The 25013-nt window shown below is 37.9% G+C and overlaps 1 protein-coding gene across 19 annotated transcripts in view; it reads right to left on the reverse strand.

Annotated features, from left to right (window-relative positions):
• PTPRT (protein tyrosine phosphatase receptor type T) overlaps positions 1-25013 on the reverse strand; it is a 713818-nt gene that overhangs the window by 501953 nt on the left and 186852 nt on the right. For all 19 annotated transcript variants that reach the window (XM_060772259.2, XM_060772263.2, XM_060772261.2 and 16 more), the window contains exon 2: positions 16461-16586. In XM_060772259.2, the coding sequence (XP_060628242.2) occupies positions 16461-16586 (126 nt within the window). The remainder of the gene's footprint in view (positions 1-16460; positions 16587-25013) is intronic.

A 25013-nucleotide genomic window follows, 5' to 3' on the forward strand; every position in this document is an offset into this window, starting at 1 on the left:
TGCTTAAGTAAGTAATTAGTGCACAATAAACTTGTAATAAAAGAATCAAGCATTTAAATGCAAAACAAAATATAAACAATCCAATAGGACATAATAAACTAAAACATGAGTTAAACATTAAGACATATACTCTAAACAGCAATCGTAATACATTACATTAAAATGACTAACACAGGTGTTCATTTAGAATGTATTGTAGCAGCCATATAGTACAAATGAGTAGCTAGCATTCCAATTGATTAAAGAATCTGAGTGTACTGCCAATAAATTTCATATCAGATGAAAAATTATAATATTTAATAATAAACAGCTGTTTATTAAATAAAAATATAGCTATCCTTAACTTCATTTTTCAACAAACAATTAAGAGTAATTGGAGCTCAGAGATGACACTGAAATGAGAATGATTGTCCTGTCTTCACATGAAAAGTCCAGTACAAAACCAACAACATATTTGTTACTGAGGAAACTATAATAATATCTCTCCTGCAGAAAAAAAAATACTAGAGAAATCCAGAAACCATAACCATCCCTATGTTCAAAGTCTTGTGAAAACATCCGGCTTGTCTTTGAATTCCATCCTTCACATCACTTTTATCATGACTTAAATCTGTTCACATAATTCAGAGAAAATTGTACAACAAAACATCAGTGAGAGCAAAAGACTATTAGAATTCACTAACAATGCTTTTTATTTGAAAACCCACAAAATATATAAAATTACTTTACTCTGCTTCATTTTTCAACATTCACAAACATAATTGCATTTATTTTTCTTGGCAAGGCTGCCAAACAAGTGATAATTTACAATATTACAACTTGAGTCTCAGAGGATTACAGATATTATATCTGCTACCCATATTCATAAGAAAGGGTGTTAAGACAATTCAAAAGATTTCCATAGATTCCACCCTCCCTTCAAGGAAGTTCTCTATGCCATTATCATCAACTGCCTTTCGAGAAGAACAAAAACAAAATTCTTGGAAATAGCACACTTGTTAAATGAATCGATTTTCTACTTATCAAGTGAAATCTGCACAAAGTAAAGCTGACTTTGTAAATAAAGTATCTAAAGTATCAATCATGGAATCTGTTTCAGCTTCATAATGACCAGAACTTCAGAACGTCCTGCAATGTGATAGTGGTGGTATCCTAGAAGCAAGCTTTAGAATATGAAGATTGTGTTAGCACATGGATTTTGTTAGATCACGTGTGTGTACTCCTTTTGGCTTTTAGAAGTATACAGTGTAGCCCTCCAGCAAAATTTGGCAACATGTTGTCTGCCTATTTCTTCTATTCAAGCAATATTCTAATAGAAGATGCCTAATATTCTTCAAGCCACATAGGTGCAAGTAGCACTTCTGACAAGAAGAAAAGGATGTTCTACCACACTCAACAGAGGGTTTATGTCTGTGGATAGATGAATCCATTCCAAGATTTCACCCAGAATTTAAAGAAGTTCTCAAAAGTGCTGAACTCTATCTTCAAAATACATCTAGCACCTAAGACAGTGCCCTATGCTTAGAAGCAGCAAGTGTTCTCTTGTGGGGTTGAATAGTCACAGGAATCAGAAAGAGAAGATGTATAGTCACAGATGTTCTGAAGGCACTCATGCAACAGAAGAAGTTATTATGAACAAAGTAGAGACAGTAGAAAGACTTACAGCTGGTCCAAAAGGTTAGGAATTCAAGGAAGCCAAATATACATAAGAGGATGTTCACCCAGTTGTAGATGAGCTATAAGGATGTTCCTTTGTACCCGAGAGATTTGTAGTTTCCTGACCCTTCCATTCATGTGAGTAATAACTTGGCATTTAGTATCAGAATCTGTGCAAGAAACATGGCTCCTCTGCTCTGTTCTACCTGGTCTGACTGTTATGTGTCTGATTCCTCAGATTTCACAGGGTGGATTACAACACACTGTCCTATAAAACTACTAATAACTAGGAATTAATTTAATATTCCACTGATATGACTGTCACTAGCCACCACTGTAATTCTCTGCCATCTCATTTCCATCCTCGTTGAAATTATTTCCAATGTGTTGGTTGCTTTCTCCACACTTCAGCATTTCAAAACTAAATGGGTGAGGAATGGAGGAGACACTGAAAAAGAAAAAAGAAAACCGATGCTTAGCTGTTTGCACCCCGCAAATTGAAAACATGTTTGAAAAGTTGTAATATTTTTATGAGGTGAAATTTTCTTCATCTTTCAATTACAATAGTAACAGCTTTGCTGGAGCTGTAAATGATGGTAGAGATATACAGTAATCAGCAGTAGTCAGCATCTTCTGTTCCATAAAATGATGCAATAGGAACAATCCAGAAAATAATGAGGAGCTAGTCCTCCAGATAATTTGAATGAGGTCACAGAAGCCCCACTCAATCCAAAATCAAAAATATGACAATACAAAATCAAAAATATTAGGTAGGGCAAAGGTTATCCAGTCCCAAGGTGTAGGATTTGAAAAAATTGCCTAGCCTAGAGTAATGAAAGCTTTATATTCAAGTTACATAGGTTGGACATCCCTTATCTGGAATTCTGGAAGAGTCCAAAATCTGAAATTGTCCACATGGCTGGCTGAGATGGTGTCACCTTTGTTTTCTGATGCTTCAATGTACACAAACTTTGGTTCATGTAAAAAAAATGCAATTTTTATAGAATTATCTTTGTGCTATGTGTATAAGGTGTATATGAATTATAAATGAGTTTCGTGTATCTGTCTAATGTCCAAAACAAATACCGATTATTCCAAAATCTGGGGGGGGGGGGGTAAAAAATCCAGTTAAAAAACACTTCTGGTCCCAAGCATTTCAGATAAGGGATACTCAACTGGTAATATCAAAAACATTTGTCACTGGAGTGAGAGGAAAATGGAGAGTTGCTAGACCAAAAGGAGATGATTTAAAACCAAGATGACACCTGATAATACCAAATTCACAAAATACACACCCAGGCATAGCCCTCCTGTCACATCTCTTTTCCCCTGTCAGGTTATATCTCAGAGTCCTTGATGCCGTTACTATTCTGATAATGGTGATAATAGGATGATGCCAACATCCACAGCCAGGATTGCTCACTTCTTGATTGCTTTCATCAAGAAGGGAAGCGGACTGAAAATAGCTGAAGTCTCCCATTTAACATGGGAAGGGTGTACTGATTTTTATAGACCCCTAAGGAGAACAATTCATTCTCTTCCTAGGAATCTCACTTTCAAAACATACATTTTTCTCACCTTCCAAGTTTTGAGGGGAATATTTGTGAGCAACTGATGATGTCTCTTCAGCTCTGTGAGTCACTCATGATTTCAGAACAAAAGGATAACTGGCATACATGTTTGACACACAAACACACACACACACAATGGACTTGAGCATGCTCATTATACAGTATACAATGGTGTAGTAAAATAATGATCCTTATATAAATTGCAAAATCAATATTTGGCTTTTGGATTTTATTGAATATGTTCAAACTGTAAACAATGGAATTCATGGATGCAGAATCTGTGTATATGGAGGACCATTTATACTTTTCCACAACAGCAAAAACTGGCCATTGAAGGTACTCCTCAAGCTCAACTTTAGAGGATGCTTGCCATACATGTGGGGGAACCATTAGGAGAGAATGCTTCTGGAAAATGGCCATACAGCCTGGAAAAGTCACAGCAACCCGGTGATTCTGACCATTAAAGCCATCAACAACAAATTGAAGGTACTCTTGTTTATACAGAGTGTATTATTCTTTTGAGTTTAATGGTTTTATTGCTCTTAACTATGTATTTTAATATATATGATCTGTATTTTAATATATTTTGTATTAATGTATTATGATGCTATTATGTTTACTATATTTGTGTTGAATTTTCTGCTGTTAGCCGGCCTGAGTCCCTCTTCGGAGGTCGAGAAGACCGAGTTATAAAAGCTCTAAATAAATAAATAAATAAATAAATAAATCTATCTTTAATTCTATTTTAATGTTTGTATGGTTTTTTTAAGGTTTTAAATTGTATATTGTATTTCCGTTATTGTTAGTCACTTTGGGTTTCTTTTCAGAGAAATAAAGTGGGATAGAAATAATAATAATAATAATATACAAACATACTTAGCAGATACTTAAAATACCCTCAATCTGCTTGCTGCTTCAATGTCAGTAGCATGGTGACTCTATGGATTTTGGGTTGGTCTTTCAAAGAGCACTTTTAGATTTAAGGTGTCAGATCCTGTTCCCCAAATGGATTCAACATCTTTGCCAGCTTTTTGAAAAGTTCAGATTAAAATGTAAAGCAGATCAATGACTCCACACATTGTGCACAATAGACAGGTCCCAACATATAAACCAGGGTGCAAATGGAGTTTTCTAATACCTCTTCTGGTTCCTGCACAGCTTATCTATCCAAATGCATATCTCCCTATGAACCCACCAATTTTATTTATCTAGGCCTGGGTAACAACGCAAAAATTTGTTTCTAAAATCGATTTGTAATTGGGGGGTTTTTTTGTTTCGATATTTAAAATAATTACAAAACTTTCCCAAAAAAAAGTTTCGGTATTTACGAAATTTCGTAAATATTTACAAAACATTTTGTAAAGATGGCGCCCTTTTTTTTCCAATATTTTTTAAATATTTTTTCAATTTAATTATTAATTTAGTAGAATATGGATTAATTATTATTAATTATTATTAAAGAGGGAAGGCAGGCACTCACTCTGGCGGGCCCTCTCGCTCGCCGCTCGCTCGCCGCTCTTGCTCGCCGCTCGCTCGCCCCTCTCGCTCCAGCAGACAAGAGTTCTTCCTCCCACCCTGAACATTATTCCACAGATATCAACCCCACTTGCCTAGTTTCCAACAGACCTCACAACCTCTGAGGATGCCTGCCATAGATGTGGGTGAAATGTCAGGAGAGAGTGCTTCCGCCCCTCTCGCTCGCCACTCGCTCGCCCCTCTTGCTCGCCGCTCGCTCGCCCCTCTTGCTCGCCGCTCGTTCGCCCCTCTCGCTCCAGCAGACAAGAGTTCTTCCTCCCACCCTGAACATTATTCCACAGATATATCAACCCCACTTGCCTAGTTTCCAACAGACCTCACAATCTCTGAGGATGCCTGCCATAGATGTGGGTGAAATGTCAGGAGAGAGTGCTTCCGCCCCTCTCGCTCACCGCTCGCTCGCCCCTCTCGCTCGCCGCTCGCTCGCCCCTCTTGCTCCAGCAGACAAGAGTTCTTCCTCCCACCCTGAACATTATTCCACAGATATATCAACCCCACTTGCCTAGTTTCCAACAGATCTCAACCTCTGAGGATGCCTGCCATAGATGTGGGTGAAATGTCAGGAGAGAGTGCTTCCGCCCCTCTCGCTCACCGCTCGCTCGCCCCTCTCGCTCGCCGCTCGCTCGCCCCTCTTGCTCCAGCAGACAAGAGTTCTTCCTCCCACCCTGAACATTATTCCACAGATATATCAACCCCACTTGCCTAGTTTCCAACAGACCTCACAATCTCTGAGGATGCCTGCCATAGATGTGGGTGAAATGTCAGGAGAGAGTGCTTCCGCCCCTCTCGCTCACCGCTCGCTCGCCCCTCTCGCTCGCCGCTCGCTCGCCCCTCTTGCTCCAGCAGACAAGAGTTCTTCCTCCCACCCTGAACATTATTCCACAGATATATCAACCCCACTTGCCTAGTTTCCAACAGATCTCAACCTCTGAGGATGCCTGCCATAGATGTGGGTGAAATGTCAGGAGAGAGTGCTTCCGCCCCTCTCGCTCGCCGCTCGCTCGCCCCTCTCGCTTGCCACTCGCTCGCCCCTCTTGCTCCAGCAGACAAGAGTTCTTCCTCCCACCCTGAACATTATTCCACAGATATATCAACCCCACTTGCCTAGTTTCCAACAGACCTCACAACCTCTGAGGATGCCTGCCATAGATGTGGGTGAAATGTCAGGAGAGAGTGCTTCCGCCCCTCTCGCTCGCCGCTCGCTCGCCCCTCTCAGCAAGCATCGGCAGGCGGCCATCTTACGTATTTCCGAAATGGACGGAAATACAAAATTTTTTGCCGCCTGCCGTTTCGATATTTAAAAACACTTCCTGGTTAAAAAAAATGTTTTGTAATCGTTTCGTAATTCAAAAATTAACGAATTTTTTAACGAATTACGAATTAACGAAACGAATTGACCAGCCCTACTATTTATTTATTTTGAACATTTTTACCCCGCCCTTCTCAACCCCTGGGGCTTCCAATTGGCAATAATTCAATGCCGCATCATAAAATACAGAATAACAAATATAACAATTAAACATGAACGTTAATAAATAAAGATTAAAACAGTATACTTACACTCTGATTAGCTATTGCCGGTCTGGTGGCTGTTTAGCTAGCCATCTACTAATGATTACTCTGCTTAACTTCTTCAAATCCTCTTCCGTGCCATAGTCAAACATTATCAATTGTCCTTTAACCTGATTGCCCGAAGGCCTGGTCCCACAACCATGTTTTAACCTTTTTTCTAAAGGTGAGGAGGGATGACGATGACCTAATTTCCCCGGGGAGCAAATTCCACAGGCCACCACCGAGAGGGCCCCGTCCCTCGTCCCCGCCAAGCATGTTTGAGACAAAGGCAGGGCTGAGAGCAGGGCCTCCCCAGAAGATCTTAAGCTGCGAGGTGGGATGTAGAAGGAAATTAGGATTTGCAACTGTTGGCTCATCCCAAAGAAGACACACATCTTCCTGTGTTTTACTAGGTGAAACAACTAATAATAATAATAATAATAATAATAATAATTTTTATTTATACTCCACCACCATCTCCCACAGGGACAGGGTGGCTTACACAGTAGCACACAAAAGTGCCACACAATACATAAAATAAAATACATCAACATATAAAATCAATAACACATTACATAAACTAGACATATAAACTGAATAAAAACAACCTCTGTTAACATAGAATCAGTAAAAAAATGTCTACATCCATTGATTAAAAGATCCATGCAATTCATGTAGCAGCCTGGCTGTACGCTTTTAAAGAGATTGTGGGGCTTCTGGTATGGCTTGACATAAAACAACTGACTCTCAAGGCTAAAACTATGTTTTACTTACACCAATGCTGAATTGGGTGGGTGATGGGTCTGTGGTGTACCATTTCTGGCATTCCTGTTTGAAACCTCAGATATACAACTGCTTATGGCCCAACACCAAAATCCCCAAAGAGAAGATTTTTCAGTGATTGTGAAATGTGGCTGCTGTGAAGAGAAAAATGATAAGAGGACTGAACTGATATTTTCTCTCCATTTCCCCTTCCAGCTGGAAAATTGGGGTGGTAATATTTTTTAAAAAATAGAGGAAGTGTTGAGAAAAGAGGCACTTATGATGAAGGAGATGGCTGTTTCTCTCTCAACTTCCAACTTTTCTCCTTTTTATTATCCTGCTGGGCAAGAGATATTTTGCTAGGGAAATATAGTAGTGGTGTAGATAACAATTGTTCATATAAAAAGAACTAGAAGGTGTGCCTAATATCACAGTAAAATTTAAACACTTTCAAAAAATAGAAAAAGTAACCGCCAACACCAAAGTGAGAGATCTTTTCCCCTAACTTAAACATGTACAAATATTTCTTTAACAACACTTTAAAAACATGCTACCATTCTTGCCTTTTTCATATTCTATGAGCCACAAAATTGCATAAAAGAAGCTAAGGCCTAGAAACAACAGTCTCTCTCTCTCTCTCTCTCCCCCCCCCCTTTTTTTTTTTGGAGGGAGGAGTGACTGGGAAACAATGTCAGTGGGCCCACCTATTTCTCATTACTCCTGTCCCTCTTGCCTATTTACATTCTCTTTTCTTTGGGTCACTCTATACAACCACACAGACAAAGAAGAGCAAGCCAAAGCAAATCTGCTGCTATATCTCTTGTCCATGTTTGGATATTAAAAATGAACATGCAGTAAAATCCAAGTCAAATACAAAAAGTCTAGGCACTGGAAGGGGCAGGAGAAGCTGCAGAGAGGAGGACTTGGTGCAATGGTAAATGATCTTGCTCTTTTGAAAAATGGGTTTAAATGCCCAGGGAATTCTAACCCTACATTCACAAAATTTGATCTAATTGACATTCATATTACAATAATAAATTGTGCAATAATTCCTTTAATTTGGCATCCATTTACCATAATTCATTTCAACAAAAGGAAAACTTCCACATCCCTATTACCTTCTAGTCTTAGAGGAAAATGGATAATGACTCATGATGCAAACAGACAGATTCCAAATTTATTCATTTATGTCTGTATACTTCCTTGTAAGCTAAATATTAATGTAACCAAGCATGAGTCAAAATATGGTAATAATTGTAGTGCATTGCTGTTGAGGAAGGAAAAAAGTTAGTATTTTGAACAGCTGTTAAGAATCAATGTAGCCTGAACAAAAAACGACAAGGATAAATGTAATGTCTGTGTCTTTTCAAAAATGCAGACTGATATATTGGATATGATGAATAACTACATTCCATTCTAAACGACTGTGTACACTACAGAAAAGTGAAAGACTATGAACGTACCTTGTCACTGATATTCTTCTCAATAGAATGAATGAGTTATTTTAAAAGTTTTTTTTCCTGCTCAAAAAAACCCATGCAGTTTTTGGAAGTCTCTCTATAATTCAGGACTTATTCTGTTCAAATTAATGCTTGATGGTTTAGCATGTAAAACAGCTTTTTCTGTGCAGAAAATAGGTGGTTTTGTGCCAAAAAAGTATTTCTGCACAAGAATATTTTAATGCTGTTTCTTGTATAGAAATGACTGTTTCAGTACAAATCAACCACCTGCAAATTATTCAGGGAAAACTGTACAGAAAAATAATGTAGAATATGTCTTGAACTGCAAAAATCTTGTCAGTAAAAGATTCTTCTTGTCAGGGCTCTTGATACTCTGAACTTGTTTTTTCTGTCATTTATAAGCTTTCCCCATCGAATGGAGTGTTATGGAGGCTTGTTCTTTGGAGGCTTTTAAACAGAGGCTGGATGGCCATCTGTCAGGGGTGCTTTGAATGTGATTTTCTTGCTTCTTGGCAGAGGGTTCAACTGGATGGCCTACGAGGTCTCTTCCAACTCGATAATTCTATGATTCTATTAATAGCTTCCCCACACCAATAATCTCCAAATTAAAATTAAGTGTAGCATACCCTCAAATATTGCATCAGCTTCATTATGCCTGCATCTACACGACAGGTACAGGGTGTGAAGATTATCTTTGCCATTTCAATTGTACTGTACATAAAATTGGAACTGCAAAGATCATTTTCTGGCATCCTATACATTTGCACTTTGAACTCATTTTTCAGCAACTGAAGCAAGCCAAGGACTAAGAAGGAAAATAGATGAGATAATAACTGGGTCAATTTGAAATTGGATGAAAAACTGGGGTAACAGAGAATTAATGAGGACCGCTCCTGCCAAATCAGGACATTTCGAGTATATGGTGCAGTGCAGCCAATCAAGGCCATAAAATAGCTCCCTGTATTTTTTAAAATAAAGCATTTCTGCTCTTCCTCACCTGAGGGTGGGGAAGAACTGTAAGATTGTCAGGTTCATGGCACATCAAGAAACATGTTAGCTTTGCAGCATTTTGGCTAAGAAGGTAATAAATTACTCAGGTTAAATTTACAGGTTTATTTTCAGTCACTATAGGATTGTTGGGGGCTTTTTGTGGCTACAAGGAAGCAATATATCATATAAAGATTAAACATATCCTCACATGATTTCAGTTTTACCAATTGTAGTCTACATTACACTGTTTTGATCCTTTCCTTGCCAGGTAGATATTTTTCTCACTTCCTGTGTCATTTTAAATCAGGTATGGTTGTCTCACCCTTGTGTTTTTTTGGGACGTGGATTTCTACAATCCCTCCTCCCTCTGGTTAATTTCAACAACCAAATAGAAATTTTAAAAAGGCTATGATACAGTTCAGAATGCATTTCTAATACTTGGATATCAGATACTATGCCTTTCTGGTACTATAAACGCCATTGGGATAGACTACTTTTGGGGTAGATTTCCAAGTACTGAGTTCCAATCACCTTTATTGTATCAGAAAGTCTTCGTATTTTAACTTTTCAAACACTATAATGTGCAGGAAAACAAACTTTAATTCAGAACCAGAAACATGGCTGAATACACAGTGATTCAAATCCAGAGTTTTGACAGCTAAGCACTATAAGCCCTCTTTCTGGATGGGAGAATCTGTCTCATTTACATTTGCTCATCTTCTCTTTTTTCCCAAGTCGGGTTTTCCCATGAATACTTTGAAGAACTTTACAAATCCCAAAGCAGAACAAAATACATCTCACTTAGTACTGACTTTCCGAAAAATATACTATAAGAAAATAACAAGTTAGATCAAAACATTGTATATTATCTCTCTCCTCCCTTCATATTATCATTGATTGACATTAATATGACACGATAATACCAGTAAATACAATTGTATAAAATCTATAAATTGGTTTAAAACTATTTGGCTTTGAATAAAATAGAAGTGACCTTGAGCTATAATAATAATGAGGACCACTTAATTGGTAAAATTAACAATTAACAAATTAACAATTTTGTTGAGGGAATGAAAACCTTTCTATCAATATATATCTGAAAGAGAATACAAGACTATGAATAGGTTTGGAGATAAAATCATACAATTGTTGAGTTAAAAGAGAACTCGTGGGCCATCCTGCAATTTCCCTGCAAAGAAACAGGAAAATTGTATTTAAAACACCCCTGACAGATGGCCATCCAGCCTCTTTTTTAAAAGCCTCCAAAGAAGCGAGGCAGAGAGTTCCACTGCTGAACAGCTCTCACAGTTAGGAAGTTCTTCCTAATGTTCAGGTGGAATCTTCTTTCCTGTAGTTTGAAGCCATTGTTCCGCATCCTAATCTCCAGGGCATCCATCAGAAAACAAGCTTGTTCCCTCTTCCCTATGACTTCCCTTCACCTATTTATACATGGCCATCATGTCTCCTCTCAGCCTTCTCTTCTGCAGGCTAAACATGCCCAGCTCTGATGGCCAGATTCCTCCTAAATCAATAAGGACTGATTCAATAAGTTCCCACTGAATCAATGGGCTTACACTGCTTGGGACTAACACTGAGCAGAGGAGCAATGCTGTCTCACTGACATGAATTAACCAGAGCAAAGCAAAAGAAAATGAACTAAAGTTACATTATCCTATTTCAGATCTCCTTTTACTAAAACATTAACAGAGCATTCATTCAAAAGGAAAGTGAGAAAGAAATCAATATTTCCCTCTCAATCCGATTAATTCATTTCTTTGTTCCCAACCCTGAAGACCCTATTATAAAAACTATGTGGTTGTAATGATCTAAAACAAATTGTCCAAAAAAGTATCTGGGGGCAGCAATGAAATAGTTCAATGTCTTTTCCATTCAGAAAAGTAAAAAGCAAATGCCTGTATTAGTGACAATCCCTTCAAATGGCTTATTAGAAGGAAAAGCGTGACTGAAGGAAGAGCCAAGGAAGATTATGTTCACCAAATTACCAATACAGCTTTACCATACAGTGGAACCTCTACTTATGAGTGTCCCAACTTAAGAGTGTTTTGAGTTAATAGCTGTCACTTGGCCTGTGTTTCGCTTGTACATAAGAGTAGTGTTTTGAGTTAAGAGCTAAAACCAGAAGGAGCACTAGCACAAGAGTACATGGCTTTAAGGCTTCACGCCTTGTGCTCTTGTTCACATTGGCAGATTGCTGTTTGCTTTGCTCTTATCTGCTTTGAGGAACTTTGGGTTAGATGATTTTATGTGGTTTTCATTCCTGGTATGTTTGGCTTCATGAAGAGAAAGAAAGAGCAAGAGAGGGAGGGAGGCTGGAAGGAGTACAGTATGAAAAATTGATGCTTTGCCTCTTCACTTTGTGCTTTGTGTCTCCCTGCCACAACTTTATGCTTCTACCATTGTGCTACAACTTTCTGCTTCTACCATTTTAAAGCTGATCTTTCTTTTTTATTATTCCATGTGAATGTGCTGTTTTGCCTTACTGTTACATTGGCCAACACACATTTTGTTGTCTCAGATGTGCTTCCTTGCCACAACTTTGTGCTTCCACCATTTTAAAGTTGATCTTTCTTTTTTTAATGTTCCATGTGAATGTGCATTTATACATTTGTTACTAGCTTAGATACTCGGCAGTGCCTGGGTTATTTGACAAAGGCATTGTTTGTTTTAGGGTGTTGGGTAATATCATTTAGTTAATTAGTAACAGTATTTATTAGGGAAAAAATGTTTGGTCCTAATCTGTCATCGGCTGGGTTCAGTGCTCTCTGGATAAGGGTGAACTACAACTCCTATATGTCACGGGCAGTCACTCCCAAATCCTGCCAGTATTTACAGTTGGCCATGTTGGATCTGTGTGCCAAGTGTGGTCCAGATCTGTCACCAGCTGGGTTGAATGCTCTCGGGATTCAGTTAACAACAACCCCCAAATCTAGGCCAGTTTCCCCAAACCCCTGCAGTATGTTCAGTGGGCCATTTGTTTTCCAAACAATGGAAAATTGCACTTCACAATACATAAGGGGTAGCGATCAAAGTGATACCCAATTACACCAGAGCAAATTATTGCAGGCCAGTATAAATTCAGGTTATGTCCATTGATTCCAATGCAAAAAAACCTACGTATAAAAGAGATTTAAGAGTAAAAATGAACTCTTTTTTTTAATGTCAACCTTTAAACAAGATATATCAATAGCTATTTACCTGGTGTTTATAATCAAAACACTGCATTATTCTTTCAAAGGTTAAAAAATGAACTACTTCTCAGCATCACATTCATGACAGAGACTTTAAACTCTCTTTAGGATTTTTCTTAAGAGTGTAGGAGCCTCTTATCTGTAAAGATTGATTCCAAGGGACAGACCTAGGCAGTTGTCCTCCAAGCGGGTGAGTCATCTAAGATGCTGCAAAAGTTATTCAAAGATAAGTGATGCTCACAAGGTCAGAAGAATGTTTAATGAGCACTTGAATCGCTTTAGACCAGGCATATGTAATCTTGGGTGGCATGCAGACAGATTCATTTTTAAATTAACAATGAGAGGAAATGAGAGTGAACCTTCTTGGCACTCATATATTTTCTATAAACATGCACAGAAGGTTAATCATTTAAAGAAATTTACAATAAGAATAAGGAAGCATGCCAAAGTGAAAGAGAAACTTTCCACTTCACTTTTAAGACTTTTAAGACAGAATAATAGTTATTCTATACTGCTGAATACCATTCAGAATAACAACACCCTAAATACCTTTCCAGAGAGAATTTGTGGGCCAGAGCTTGGAAGAATTGTTTTGTGAACTCATAGATTCCCTTCAGCCAGCATAGTCAATGGTTAGAGGAATTTTGGAAATTGTAGTCCAAAAGCTAACTTTTACAAGTCGTAATTATGCTCAATTATTTCTGTTACCATTATTTGTATTACCTCACATTTAATAAGGACCCAACCCAAGAGAGAACCTTTTTAGTAGCTGCTCCTAATTGTAGAACTCCCTCTCATAGGAGGTTAATTTGGTCCCCTTTTCCTGCCTTTCACCAGAAGGTTTAAGGCCTTCTTATTAAGGCAGGCCTTTAATTGAAAATCTGTGTAAGATAAAGGTTTTGTGATATAGTTGTGTTTTATATTTACTGTTATGAACTATTTTCATTTTGCTTTAATCTTCTTCTTTTCATCATAATGTTTTCAATTCTTTTAAAAATTTGTATAATAATGTTTTAAAAGTATCCTGTTCTTTAAATATAGATTACCCGGATCATACTTTATCGAGTCCAGATAATCTGATGAATTCAAGTATGTTTAAACGAGAAGGCAAGGGACATTTTAATTATAGAAGATTTCTAATAAGCACTATTATCAAACTCTAAAGGCTTTTTAAATCACTAAGAGTTATGTCTCTTCAATTTGTTTTGATTTTGTTTATCCCAAAGAAACATTTAACAACTTACTGCATAAACAGAATCACAGCAACAATATTTGCATTTGACTGAGGCTCACTGCTCCCCCTTTGCAATACTGCTAAGACCATTTTAGAGAAATGAAAACATAAATCTATGGCTGGCTGAATACATGCAAATTTTTTCCATGTCAGAAGCCAGAAAATTTATCTGGTTTTTAAAAAAGGGTTCAAAAGGGTATAGGTTTTGTAAAAAATGGAAACAGATAGACGGATACAGTTATTAACTACCTTGAAGCGGGGCATACTTAACCTCATTAGACTTGTTAGATCTACATGATTCCTGGAATAGAAATGGAAGGCAGCAGGAAGGAGAGAGGAAGATTGTTGGAAATGTGGCAATGAGCAGAAAAGTAGAAACGCTGGATTTACAGCCCTCTCAGGGCTCTTCTACACAGCATCAAAATATGAGACAAATAAATTCAGCAAAACATTGTGGGACCTTAAGGAGAATCCAGACATGGAGTTGTTAGTCCCAGTTAATGCTTCCCCGGCATCCAGATACAATTATTTGTAGAGAATTTTAGAAATCCGCAAGATGGACAGGGGGCATCTGCCAGAAGTTTTTTTTAATTGACTCTAGACTTCATAAGCACTGATGCAGATATTTAAACGTCTACACAACCAGATTTCTTGCTATTATTTCTCCTTACCCTCCTGTTGCCTTTATTTTTTTCCTCTTAAACCCCACTTCCTTTTGGGGTCACTTGCCTGCCATGCTGGTGCCCACCGTGTAAATTCAAGGTCTGTTTAATTTCATAAACATAAGAACAAAGGAATGGCTGCAGAGAGTTCTCATGGGAATTGCTTTCCATTTGTGCTTCCAATTTCCATTTAACCACCTGTGTGTCTGTCATTCCATTTGTTTTCAACCCTCATAAGCTGTTTTGGGATTTTAAGATGTGAGCATGCACTAGATCAGTCCACACCAGCATATAGGAATGAACGCACATGTTTTCCTTGAATGCAAGGAAATACAGTGATGAGAATATGTGCAGTTTTAAGCGCACATTTATAACACATGTTTTCAGCTGTTAATGCAATCCAGCAAGTTTTTTTTGGCAAATGTCATTAAGCCACCCTGCCCCCCTTTTATTCTGGTTTCTTCTGCATTTTAGGGCCTGTGTAGAAGGGCCCTCAATCATAAAAATATTCCAGCATAGAAGGAATATTTTTATAAAATAACAAAATAAGCAAATTCCAGGAAAAGATGTCAAATGGCTTTGCTGTTACTTCTGTTCTCCTGGAAAGAGCTACAGAGAGTTGCAAAACAGAAGTCAAGAGCTACAGAACTCTGCAAACACTGCAGTGTTGATGCAAGTCATTGTCAGGGCTCTAGGAAAGGTTTTATGCATAGACACACAATCATCAATGTACATGGTACTTTCCACTGATTCATAAGACAAGAATGCAATATTCTAGCTAAAATATAAATGTCTAACCATGAGATATCATCTATGAAATGACAGTCGGGAAATAGCTAGTGTAAATTTCACTTCTAGTATATCTCACAAAGCAATCTGATAAACTTTTCACAACTGGCAGCATGAAAATGCTTTGGAAGTAGGATGCCAACAGTAAACAACTGAATGACACTGTGATGCATGATGCCAAAGAAGCCATGTCTACATTCACATTGGTGTCCCCAGTCTCAACACTGTAGAATTAATTATGCTTGGCACCATTTTAACTGCCATGGTTCAATGCTATGGAATCCTGGGGGTTGTAGTTCCTGCCCCTTTTGACAGTGAAGAAAAAGACCTTATAAATCTGCAACTTCCAGGATTCCATGGCTTTGAACTATAGCAGTTAAAGTGGTGTCAAACTGCATTAATTCTGCAAAACTGTGCATTGTTGTTGTTGTTGTTGTTACTATTTCAAATGGAAGGGAACTAAATGTATCTCTAAAGTTTCAAAGCATAAGTACAGGCATTCAAAATGCCCTTTCATGTCACCATCTACTATGTCACAAACTAGAAAGGAGACATTCCAGCAGAAGAGAAGGGCTCACTTTGATACCTTTCTTCTGAACTATTCAGGATTTTATAACCAGTACTTTGAATTGCCTATAAATGTCTTGAGTGCCAGTGAAGTTGCTAGAGGATGGGAAATTCACACTATTTAAATTCTAGCTAACTGGTAGTATATAATCAGCATTAAAAATGAAGGGAAGTTGTTTGAATTTCTGCCTTACAAGACAATATCTTCTCTATTTGAAAGTATAGAATTTGGAGCTCATATCTAATATTAACAACACTAACATCCAAATACCATTAACATCTAAGGGTAGACACAATAAGGATAGCATAAAACACAAGTTGCTTCAGATATAATAACTACACATTTCCATAGGCAAGTTAAACTGTGTCATTCATGTCCATAGAAGACAATAGACACTCAATATAGAATATTCTCACTTAGAGATTAATTGTTTTGTCTAAAGACTTTCCTTATCGTTATGCCTTTTACTCACCAGTTGGAACAGCTGGATCCATTGTCGGTTTCTCCCAGGTATTAATCTGTTCCCAAGTAAATCCATTGGTCCCCAGTGCCACACTATAACCGCAGTTACTGTAGTGTTCATCAAACGAACAACCGCCTAAGGAGAAGAGAAATGAATAAATACTTCTGTCTTAATTACTTCTTTCTCATGATGTTACTCCATTTAAATTGGTGTCTTTTATAAAATCCCTGCAAGGCAAGAAGAAGACGAAGAAGAATTTCTGGCACATTAAGTTCTTGCAATTGCCTTGGGGGTAGGTAGCAAAGATTTCTGGATCTTAAATGTATGCTTGGAACATATGGCTTGCCTTTCTTAATCTACAAATAAATTGTTTCGTAGGTCACTTTTCTTAGTTACAGCTTTAAATCTTCACAATTGAGACTGTAGTGTCATATGCCAAACATTAATACAAAGATTTGCACTCATATCTAAACTGATTGCCCCCTAGCCATTCTGCAGTAAAATCTTATCCTCATAAAAGGTCTCGTAGAGGGGGAGCAGACAACTTCATCACTGAATAAGCAGCACGTTAAAAGTTTGACATTCTCCTGCCACTTTTATTTTGATTTGGAAAAAAAGAAAGAAAACAGCAATTACAAAATGCCCCAAGTATCTCTCTGTGACAGATGTTGTGTGTAGATTTCTGTTCTTCTACATAGTAATGTTTATCATTTTTCAGGCTGAAAAAGTAAGGTGATAAAAGGCTCAACAAAATTATAGCCTCAATGGTTCTTTGTGCATTTTTATACACAAACCTTTGGTAATTTACTAATAAAAACTAGGTTTTTTTTCTTATTAAAGAACGTAAAAATATTCCATACTATATGGACACAATAAAAGGCTACAAGATCATGAATCAACATAAATATGTCCCTGAAACCCTTTATTACTCCTTTTATTCCCTCCATGGTAATAGGCTTTTGACTCAATTCATTCTCAAGGAAGTTCCAAGCCTAATAACATAATGTCCTCATTTGTATCATTGGAACATTTGAAACTGCTTTACCAAGACCATCTGACTCAGGATCATACCAACACTTTCAAAAGTTAGTAGTAGCTCTCTGATTTTAAGATTTTTTTTTTTCAGTTTCACTTAGAACTTTCCATACATAAACCAGTGGGCAGCAATGGAAATTGTACTTTAAAAAAACAACTAATGTAGCCATGTAAGATTTGGACAATATGCTTCCCACGGCAATGTGCCACTTGCTATGCAAAATATGTTTGCGCTACTCCCTAAGTTTGGCATTATAAACAGAAACCTTCCTTTACTAACAACTTTCTTAAATTTTGACAGACAACTTTAGAAGTTTTTATTCAGCATCTAACACCAGGTCAATAAATGCATACCGAAGAAAATCAAAAACAGGGCCCTTCCACATAGCCATATGACCCAGAATATCAAGGCAGATAACAATATCAGCTTTGAACTGGGTTATCTGAGTCCACACTGCCATATAATTCAGTTCAATGTGGATTTTATACCGCTGTGTGAAAAAGGCCCCAGAATGGTAGAAATAAATTCTAGTTTCATTTCCCTCTCCTTTTCTAGTTCCAGAGGTTTTGCAGTGAGTATGTGGGAGCTCCTGTGCTGTTATAACACAAAATGATCACTCCCTGCAGAAGCAGATAAATTATGTTTGATGAGGAAACTTCCAAAGGGAGCATGCAGTCTGGGCCTAGCAGACTGAAAAGGCAGACTTGGGAGAGCCCACATGGGCTTATGAGTGACTCTATGCTTCACATTGCAATCAGTTTATCATGCACTGCTATAAAAGAATAGTTCATGGTTTCCAAACCACAAAAGACACACTGTAAGTAGTTTATGCCATACATACTATGCAAATAATAACAATAATAACTTTATTTATCACCCGCCTTCTCCCCCTGAAGGAACTCAGGGCAACTTACAAAGACAAAAACAAAATAGAGATAAACAGCAGTAAAAAACAATTAAAACAAGCAATTAAAGGTTCAAAAATAACTCAGTAATCATTAAAACAGGCAATAAATTCCATAAATAACATATTGAATTAATAGGATAAACTTGAGAAATGAACAATAAAAATGTGGCTGTGCAATGAGTTAATATATTCTCAGTCAGCCTAATCAGGCAGAATAGAAGCATAAGAAGTTAATAAAGGCTAATCATCCAAGCTTGCATCATACTCTGAATGCCATGGAATCTATGCAAGAAATAGATGTTTATTTGCCTTTGGATACTGCCAGGAGACATTCGATTCAGTTGCTACAGACAGACAAAGCTTTGCCTACCATAAGCAATTACTTCTACAGCCAACTTTGGGGAACATTACTCGCTAGGACCTTGGCTTTATTAGTTAAATCTGCTTAATGTACTTAAGCAAAACTCATAGATGAATGTATCCAATAACCACTTAAAGGTACCCCAATCCTTTTTTTTTCCTTTAGGAACTGAAATTTAATCATCTGACAAGGTAATGATAATATAATTTGCTTCCTCTTCCCATAAGTCATCAAGGTGTTCTCGCTCTGTGAAATTCAGGAGATTCTTAAAGCAAATTACTTCTATGTCTGATACCAGGAAAGTTGTCGAGCAGAGATGTTATTTGACAACTTATAAGGTATGTTCTCTATCTATGTGCAGTGATGACAATGCAGCACAACGAGACTGAACAGGCTCTACATTTTTATTTGACAGCAATAAAATTCAGCATATTTTTTGCAGTGTTCACCATCTGCTCTATTTTAAGGTGCTTTATGTAAGCTCAAGTAGAAGCATGTGCCTACAGCTTACTAAAACTAGCTCCTTAACACACATACACTTCCTCTATTAACAGTGTAAGGATGGTCTTCAGGCTCCATTTCCATGCACTTGGGAAGAGAGTCCATAGAAGCCAACAGACAACGTAAGAGCATGACTTGTGGGACTCAGTGGTGCTCCATTTCCCAAGCACATGGAAACTGAGCCAAAAGACCTCCATCAGGAGTCGGGTAAAGAATGATGATAGAGAATGATGGAAAAAAGCAGAAGAAAGATGGGGGAAGACAGTGAAGGACATGGGAAGGATGGCCATTCCAGAAGATGGGGAAAGATGGGAAGGAATGGGATAAAACGTTTCCCTCTACTGTCTGATTAATTACTTAGAACAGCTCTTTTGGGTTAGACTTGAGTAGAAATTCAGGTACATAGGAAATCCCATAAACAGGACATCCATTCACCCATAAGATCTGTGTCTCATTCTCCTTGTATACAGAGGTGTACTGCTTCTGATACATGTGTAGTGTGTGTGAGAAAACACCATCCTACTATACAACTGCTGATATTTCTATCTTATCCTCTATGAATTCACAGAATAAAATCAAACATGTAAAAGAGACTTCAAGTGTCACATCTTTTGCCATGTAGTAACATACTGCTATAGCTATTTTCATCTAATCACTTGCTAGGCATAATGCCATGCTGTGTCAAGTTATTTTGACCTATAAAATCCTATACGGTTCCGGCCCAGTGTACTTGTCCGAACGGATCTCCCTCTACACACCATCTCGGAGTTTAAGATCCTCTGGGGAGGCCCTGCTCTCGACCCCGCCTTTATCACAAGTGAGACTGGTGGGGACGAGGGGCAGGGCCTTCTCAGTGGTGGCCCCCCGCCTGTGGAACTCACTCCCCGGGGAGATTAGAACAGCGCCCTCCCTTCTCTCATTCAGGAAACAGCTGAAAACTTGGATGTGGGACCAGGCTTTCGGAAACTCTGGCAGCTAAAAAGAAGGACCATAATGAAGGGCAAATATTGTAGGAACCTATTTTAACCTATTGGACCTACGGAACGCGAAACACTGACCATGAGATTGCTTACTGTTGTGCTATGGTGCTATATATTGATGTTTTTAACCTGTTAATTATTTAATTACTGTTTTTATATCTGTATGTATTTGTATAAGGGCATCGAATTGTGCCTTCTTTGTAAGCCGCCCTGAGTCCCCCCTCGGGGGTGAGAAGGGCGGGGTATAAGTAGCAGAAATAAATAAATAAATAAAATTCCACATTTTAACTGTACTATAGGAAGACATTTCATGATTTCACACCAAGAAATAAAGATATATATTTTTATGAAGATTTCCCAAGACTGGTTTGGGTATAGATCAATAACTATACACTCTTTCATTGGACCACTTTGGAAGACTGATATTTCAAGTTATAAATACATTTCTACTAAAGGAAAATGTCAAGAGACTTTCTGAGGTTTCTTTTTAATAGAAACTGCTAAGTTATTGTAGAAGTATTTTTTTAAAAAAAAAATCATAGTTTTAATTTGGCTTTTTTGTTGATAATGTCATTTATGACTCTAAGTCAATCTGTCAAGTTCAGACTCCCGACATTCTGGCAGCACTTCTTCATGCTACAATTTTTCATACTACAACCTTTCAATCCAAGTTATTTAGGACTGAAAAAAGGATCTTAAGTATAGGCTCTAACACAACATAGTTGCCTTCCTGAAGAAGTTTATAGGGAGATGCTGTACTTTTTTAGATGAAGGGTAGGCAAAAAAACAGTCATTCAGATCCTACTGGGCAGTAACTTTCATTAGATCTTGTTAGCATAACCCAAAAGTTACGAATTAGATATAGCACAACAGCAACCAGAAGGCTATCCTAAATATTTACTGTAGCCTATGCATGTAAAAAAATCATTATCTTAGAGCTAAGGCCCAATCTACACTGCCTGTAGTTTTGATTGCATTGAATTGCATTATATTGTAGTGTAGACTAATACAATGCGGTTTAATGCAGTATATATAGCAGTATAGATGAGGCCTAAGAATCAGATAGAGAACTCAAACTAATCTAACAGAATGGTTACCAATTTAGAAGACTGAAACCATGAACAAAATCAGAACATGCATTTCTTACAGGTCCACTTGCTTCTCTCCATTTTACACTTAGCTTGAAATGTTATGAGGAAATTGTTATCTGAATGTTCTCTACTGACCCATGCATCCATGTCTATGGCTAATCTTCTGGGCATCACATTCAAGTGTCTGAGTCATCAGATTTGGTAAATAAACATCTAATTCATACACCACTTAATGAGAACTGATATGTATAAAACAGAAATACAATGGAAACACCTAATATCATTGAATTCTAATAAATCAAGGAATCCAGATCTGAAGATTGCAGTGTGGTTAATAATTCTGAAGCAAGCAGTTCTCATTTGCTTTATTAATAACAGGACATAAATATAAGGAAAATTAAGATTTCTCAAGATCAGGGAGAAAAACACAGTGATTGTCAAGGAAGTTGAACAAGAAGGGCGATAAAGAGTTGTGTTATTGTATAACCTATATAGAAGGTGAGATTAGCTCATCCAGAAACCCACAAAAAACACATACATATTTTCTTGTCTGATTGCAAGATGCTAACGTGCTATTAAAGTAATTACTTGCCAACCATATTCCAAGCAGTCATTGCATACAAAATCCCACCTTCAATATTTTCCCTAAAGTTGAGTTTCCCTGCTGAGTTCCCTGGAGTATAAATTGTTTTAACACTGTAATTAAACACTTCTAAAACAGACCAAAATTTAATTGCTTATCAATGTCACAATATCAACCAAGTGAAGAGGGGAAAAAAACATAAAGGACATAATTATCTTATGAAGCAAGCATATTTGAAGAATATGGAAGAACATTCACTTTTTAATTGGGGCTAATAAGGAGTGATGTTGGTATCTAGATTTTGGATGTACTAAGGAGATTAGCAGATTTTAAAGGAATTAATAAAGAAGTGGAACTTACTATCATCATATGCATGTAAAATTGCTCTATCTCCCTTGAATCTCAAAAAAAAATTATAGAAATTGATACACTTTAAATGACATTCATAATTCTAGCCAGCACACCAACACCTTAAATCAAGAAATCGTTTTCTAAGGCCCGTCGCAAACTAGGTTCCTGCTGGAGAAAACCTTGCTAGCAAGTCCCTGACGTCGTGAGCCTGCGCCTCTCTCCCCGCCCCTTTCTCCGCCCCTTTCTCTTTGCGAGCGTGGTTTTTCCTTTGCTAGGGCAGCATTGCCCGCATTTTCTCTCAGTTGAATTCTGCCAACTGAGAGAAAATGCGGGCAATGCTGCCCTAGCAAAGGAAAAACCACGCTCGCATGGAGAAAGGGGCGGAGAAAGGGGCGGGGAGAGAGGCGGAGTCTCGTGACGTCAGGGACTTGCTAGCAAGGTTTTCTCTCGCAGGAACAGAGTTTGCGACGGGCCTAAGAGATACTTGTAGGAACACCTCAGCTAGTGAGAGTTCAAAAGTGTCAGGCTATATCCCAGAACCTTAATCCATGGCTGATTATTTATTTATTTATTTAAAACTTTTATATCCCGATCTTCTCTACCTCTGCAGAGGGACTCAGACCAGCTAACAGCAAAGATTCAAAGCTAACACTGAAAATCTGGACAAAAATACACAACATTAAGTTACCAATTACATATAAAAATTACAGAGATTACATAAAATTACATAGAAGCCATTCGCCAAGATAAAACCATGTCCAACTAAATCCGTAAGTCCAGTCCATATATTGTGATCAATAACATTAGTCAATTGCCAGTCTCAAACATCATTCCGCAAAAGCATTGTTGCACAGCCAGGTTTTCACTAGCTTCCTAAAGGTCAGTAGGGAGGGGGCAGATCTAATTTCATTTGGGAGGGAATTCCATAGCCGAGGGGCCACCACAGAAAAGGCCCTGTCTCTCGTCCCCACCAGACGTGCCTGCGAAGGTGGCGGGACCGAGAGCAGGGCCTCTCCAGACAATCTTAACACTCTTGATGGTTCATAGGGGAGACTAGGGGAGGACAAGTAAACTGGGCCGGAACCGTATAGGGTTTTGTAGGTTAAAACCAGCACTTTGAATTGTGCTTGGAAGCTAATTGGCTGATACCAAATGAGAGACTCCCTCCTGGGCACACAGAAAACTGGGCAACTTGTAAGGTGCTGAACAGACTGCATTCTGGCACCACAAGATGCAGAGCCAACCTTAAGAAATGGGGTGACAAGTGGAGTCCACAACGTGCGAGTGTGGAGAAGAGCAAACCACAGATCATCTATCACAATGCAGTCTGAGTCCTGCCACATGCACAATGGAGGACCTTCTTAGAACACCGCCAGAGACACTCCAAGTGGCCAGCTACTGGTCAAAGGATGTTTAATATAAAGCCAAGGAGTTTTTTATTTGTGTTACTAAATACATTACAACTTTACCCTTTGTTCATTTCTGATAAATAATTCCAGTAGACCCAGCCAGATGTTTTTATATTATAAATTTTAAAGTATAGATTGTTTTAATATGCTTTTAATGGGTTTCATTTTTAAAATGGTGTTACATGACCTTTCTGCTGTATTTTATCCCTACCTTGATCCATAGGGAAATGTGGGAGTGTGTAGGAGTGTGTGTGTAGGGGGAAATGTAGGAGTGTGTAAAGCTTTGGAGCTCTGCTTCATAATTCGGAGATTCAGATGATTCGGAAATACAAATCTCCAAATTACTAATTGGAAAGGCTTCCTCCAAAACATTTATGAATCAAAACACAAGCCTCCAAAACTTTCAGAAAGATTTTTAAAAGATTTGTAGATTTGGAGCTTTTTTTTCTTCAATTAACTTACTCTGTTGCCCTGTTGCTCCATCACCCATAATTGTCTTGGAGTGGGAAGGGGCAAAGGCTGATGTGATTGACAAGGGTAGCTGCATATTGGGTTTTTTCCTTGTCAGCCAATCAGAACAAGAAAGCCAAATCAAATGGCTTTCTGCAAAGCTGGTCTTATATATACTTCCCTCAGTGTCTCCCCTGTGTGGTGTGACATTTGCAGGAGAGAGAAATAAGATGTGTTCTTGAAGCTTCTGTATGTTTCTTAAAACTTAAACTTATAGTAGCTTTTTGATAATTCTGTTTGTTTCTGTCCCTTCATATATCCAGTCTTTAACTTTCCTCTGTTGAAATTATATCCAGCTCGAAACCGCAGGTCCATTCCCTAGCACGAGCGGAATTCTGGGAAATGTAGCTTGGAAAGGTAAGGACCTCGGTAGAAGCCTATACAAAAGGCTCCACTTTAAACTACATTTCCCAGAATTCTGCTCAAGCCAGAAGAACAGGGTTGCCTGCATTAAAGTCCCAGCATAAGTTAATCACGTGTGCTTAAATTGGAAAAAAATCTTTAAAATCATTGGATATACTGATTGTTTTGAAACTTGGCAAGCTTGCTGCTCTGCTCATTTTGCCTCACTGTGCCAAAATTAGAGTGAATTCCTCTTGTAGGGTTTTTAGAACATTTCTAAAATTCAAATAACTTTTAAAAATTCCTAGAAGTCAGTAGATGAACAAATCTTTCTGAATATTTTCAGGATTGATGCCCCTACTTATGTTGTCTAATTGTGAAGAAATTCAATTGGATACCTTTTGTTGTTTTTTTCCACAAATTCTAACCCCCTTTTTAAATTCCTAAAAATCAGTGGATAACTGAAATGTTCTGAACCTTGGCAGGCTTAA

The sequence above is a fragment of the Anolis sagrei genome, chromosome 4 (assembly GCF_037176765.1).
Source record: "Anolis sagrei isolate rAnoSag1 chromosome 4, rAnoSag1.mat, whole genome shotgun sequence".
NCBI lineage: Eukaryota > Metazoa > Chordata > Lepidosauria > Squamata > Dactyloidae > Anolis > Anolis sagrei.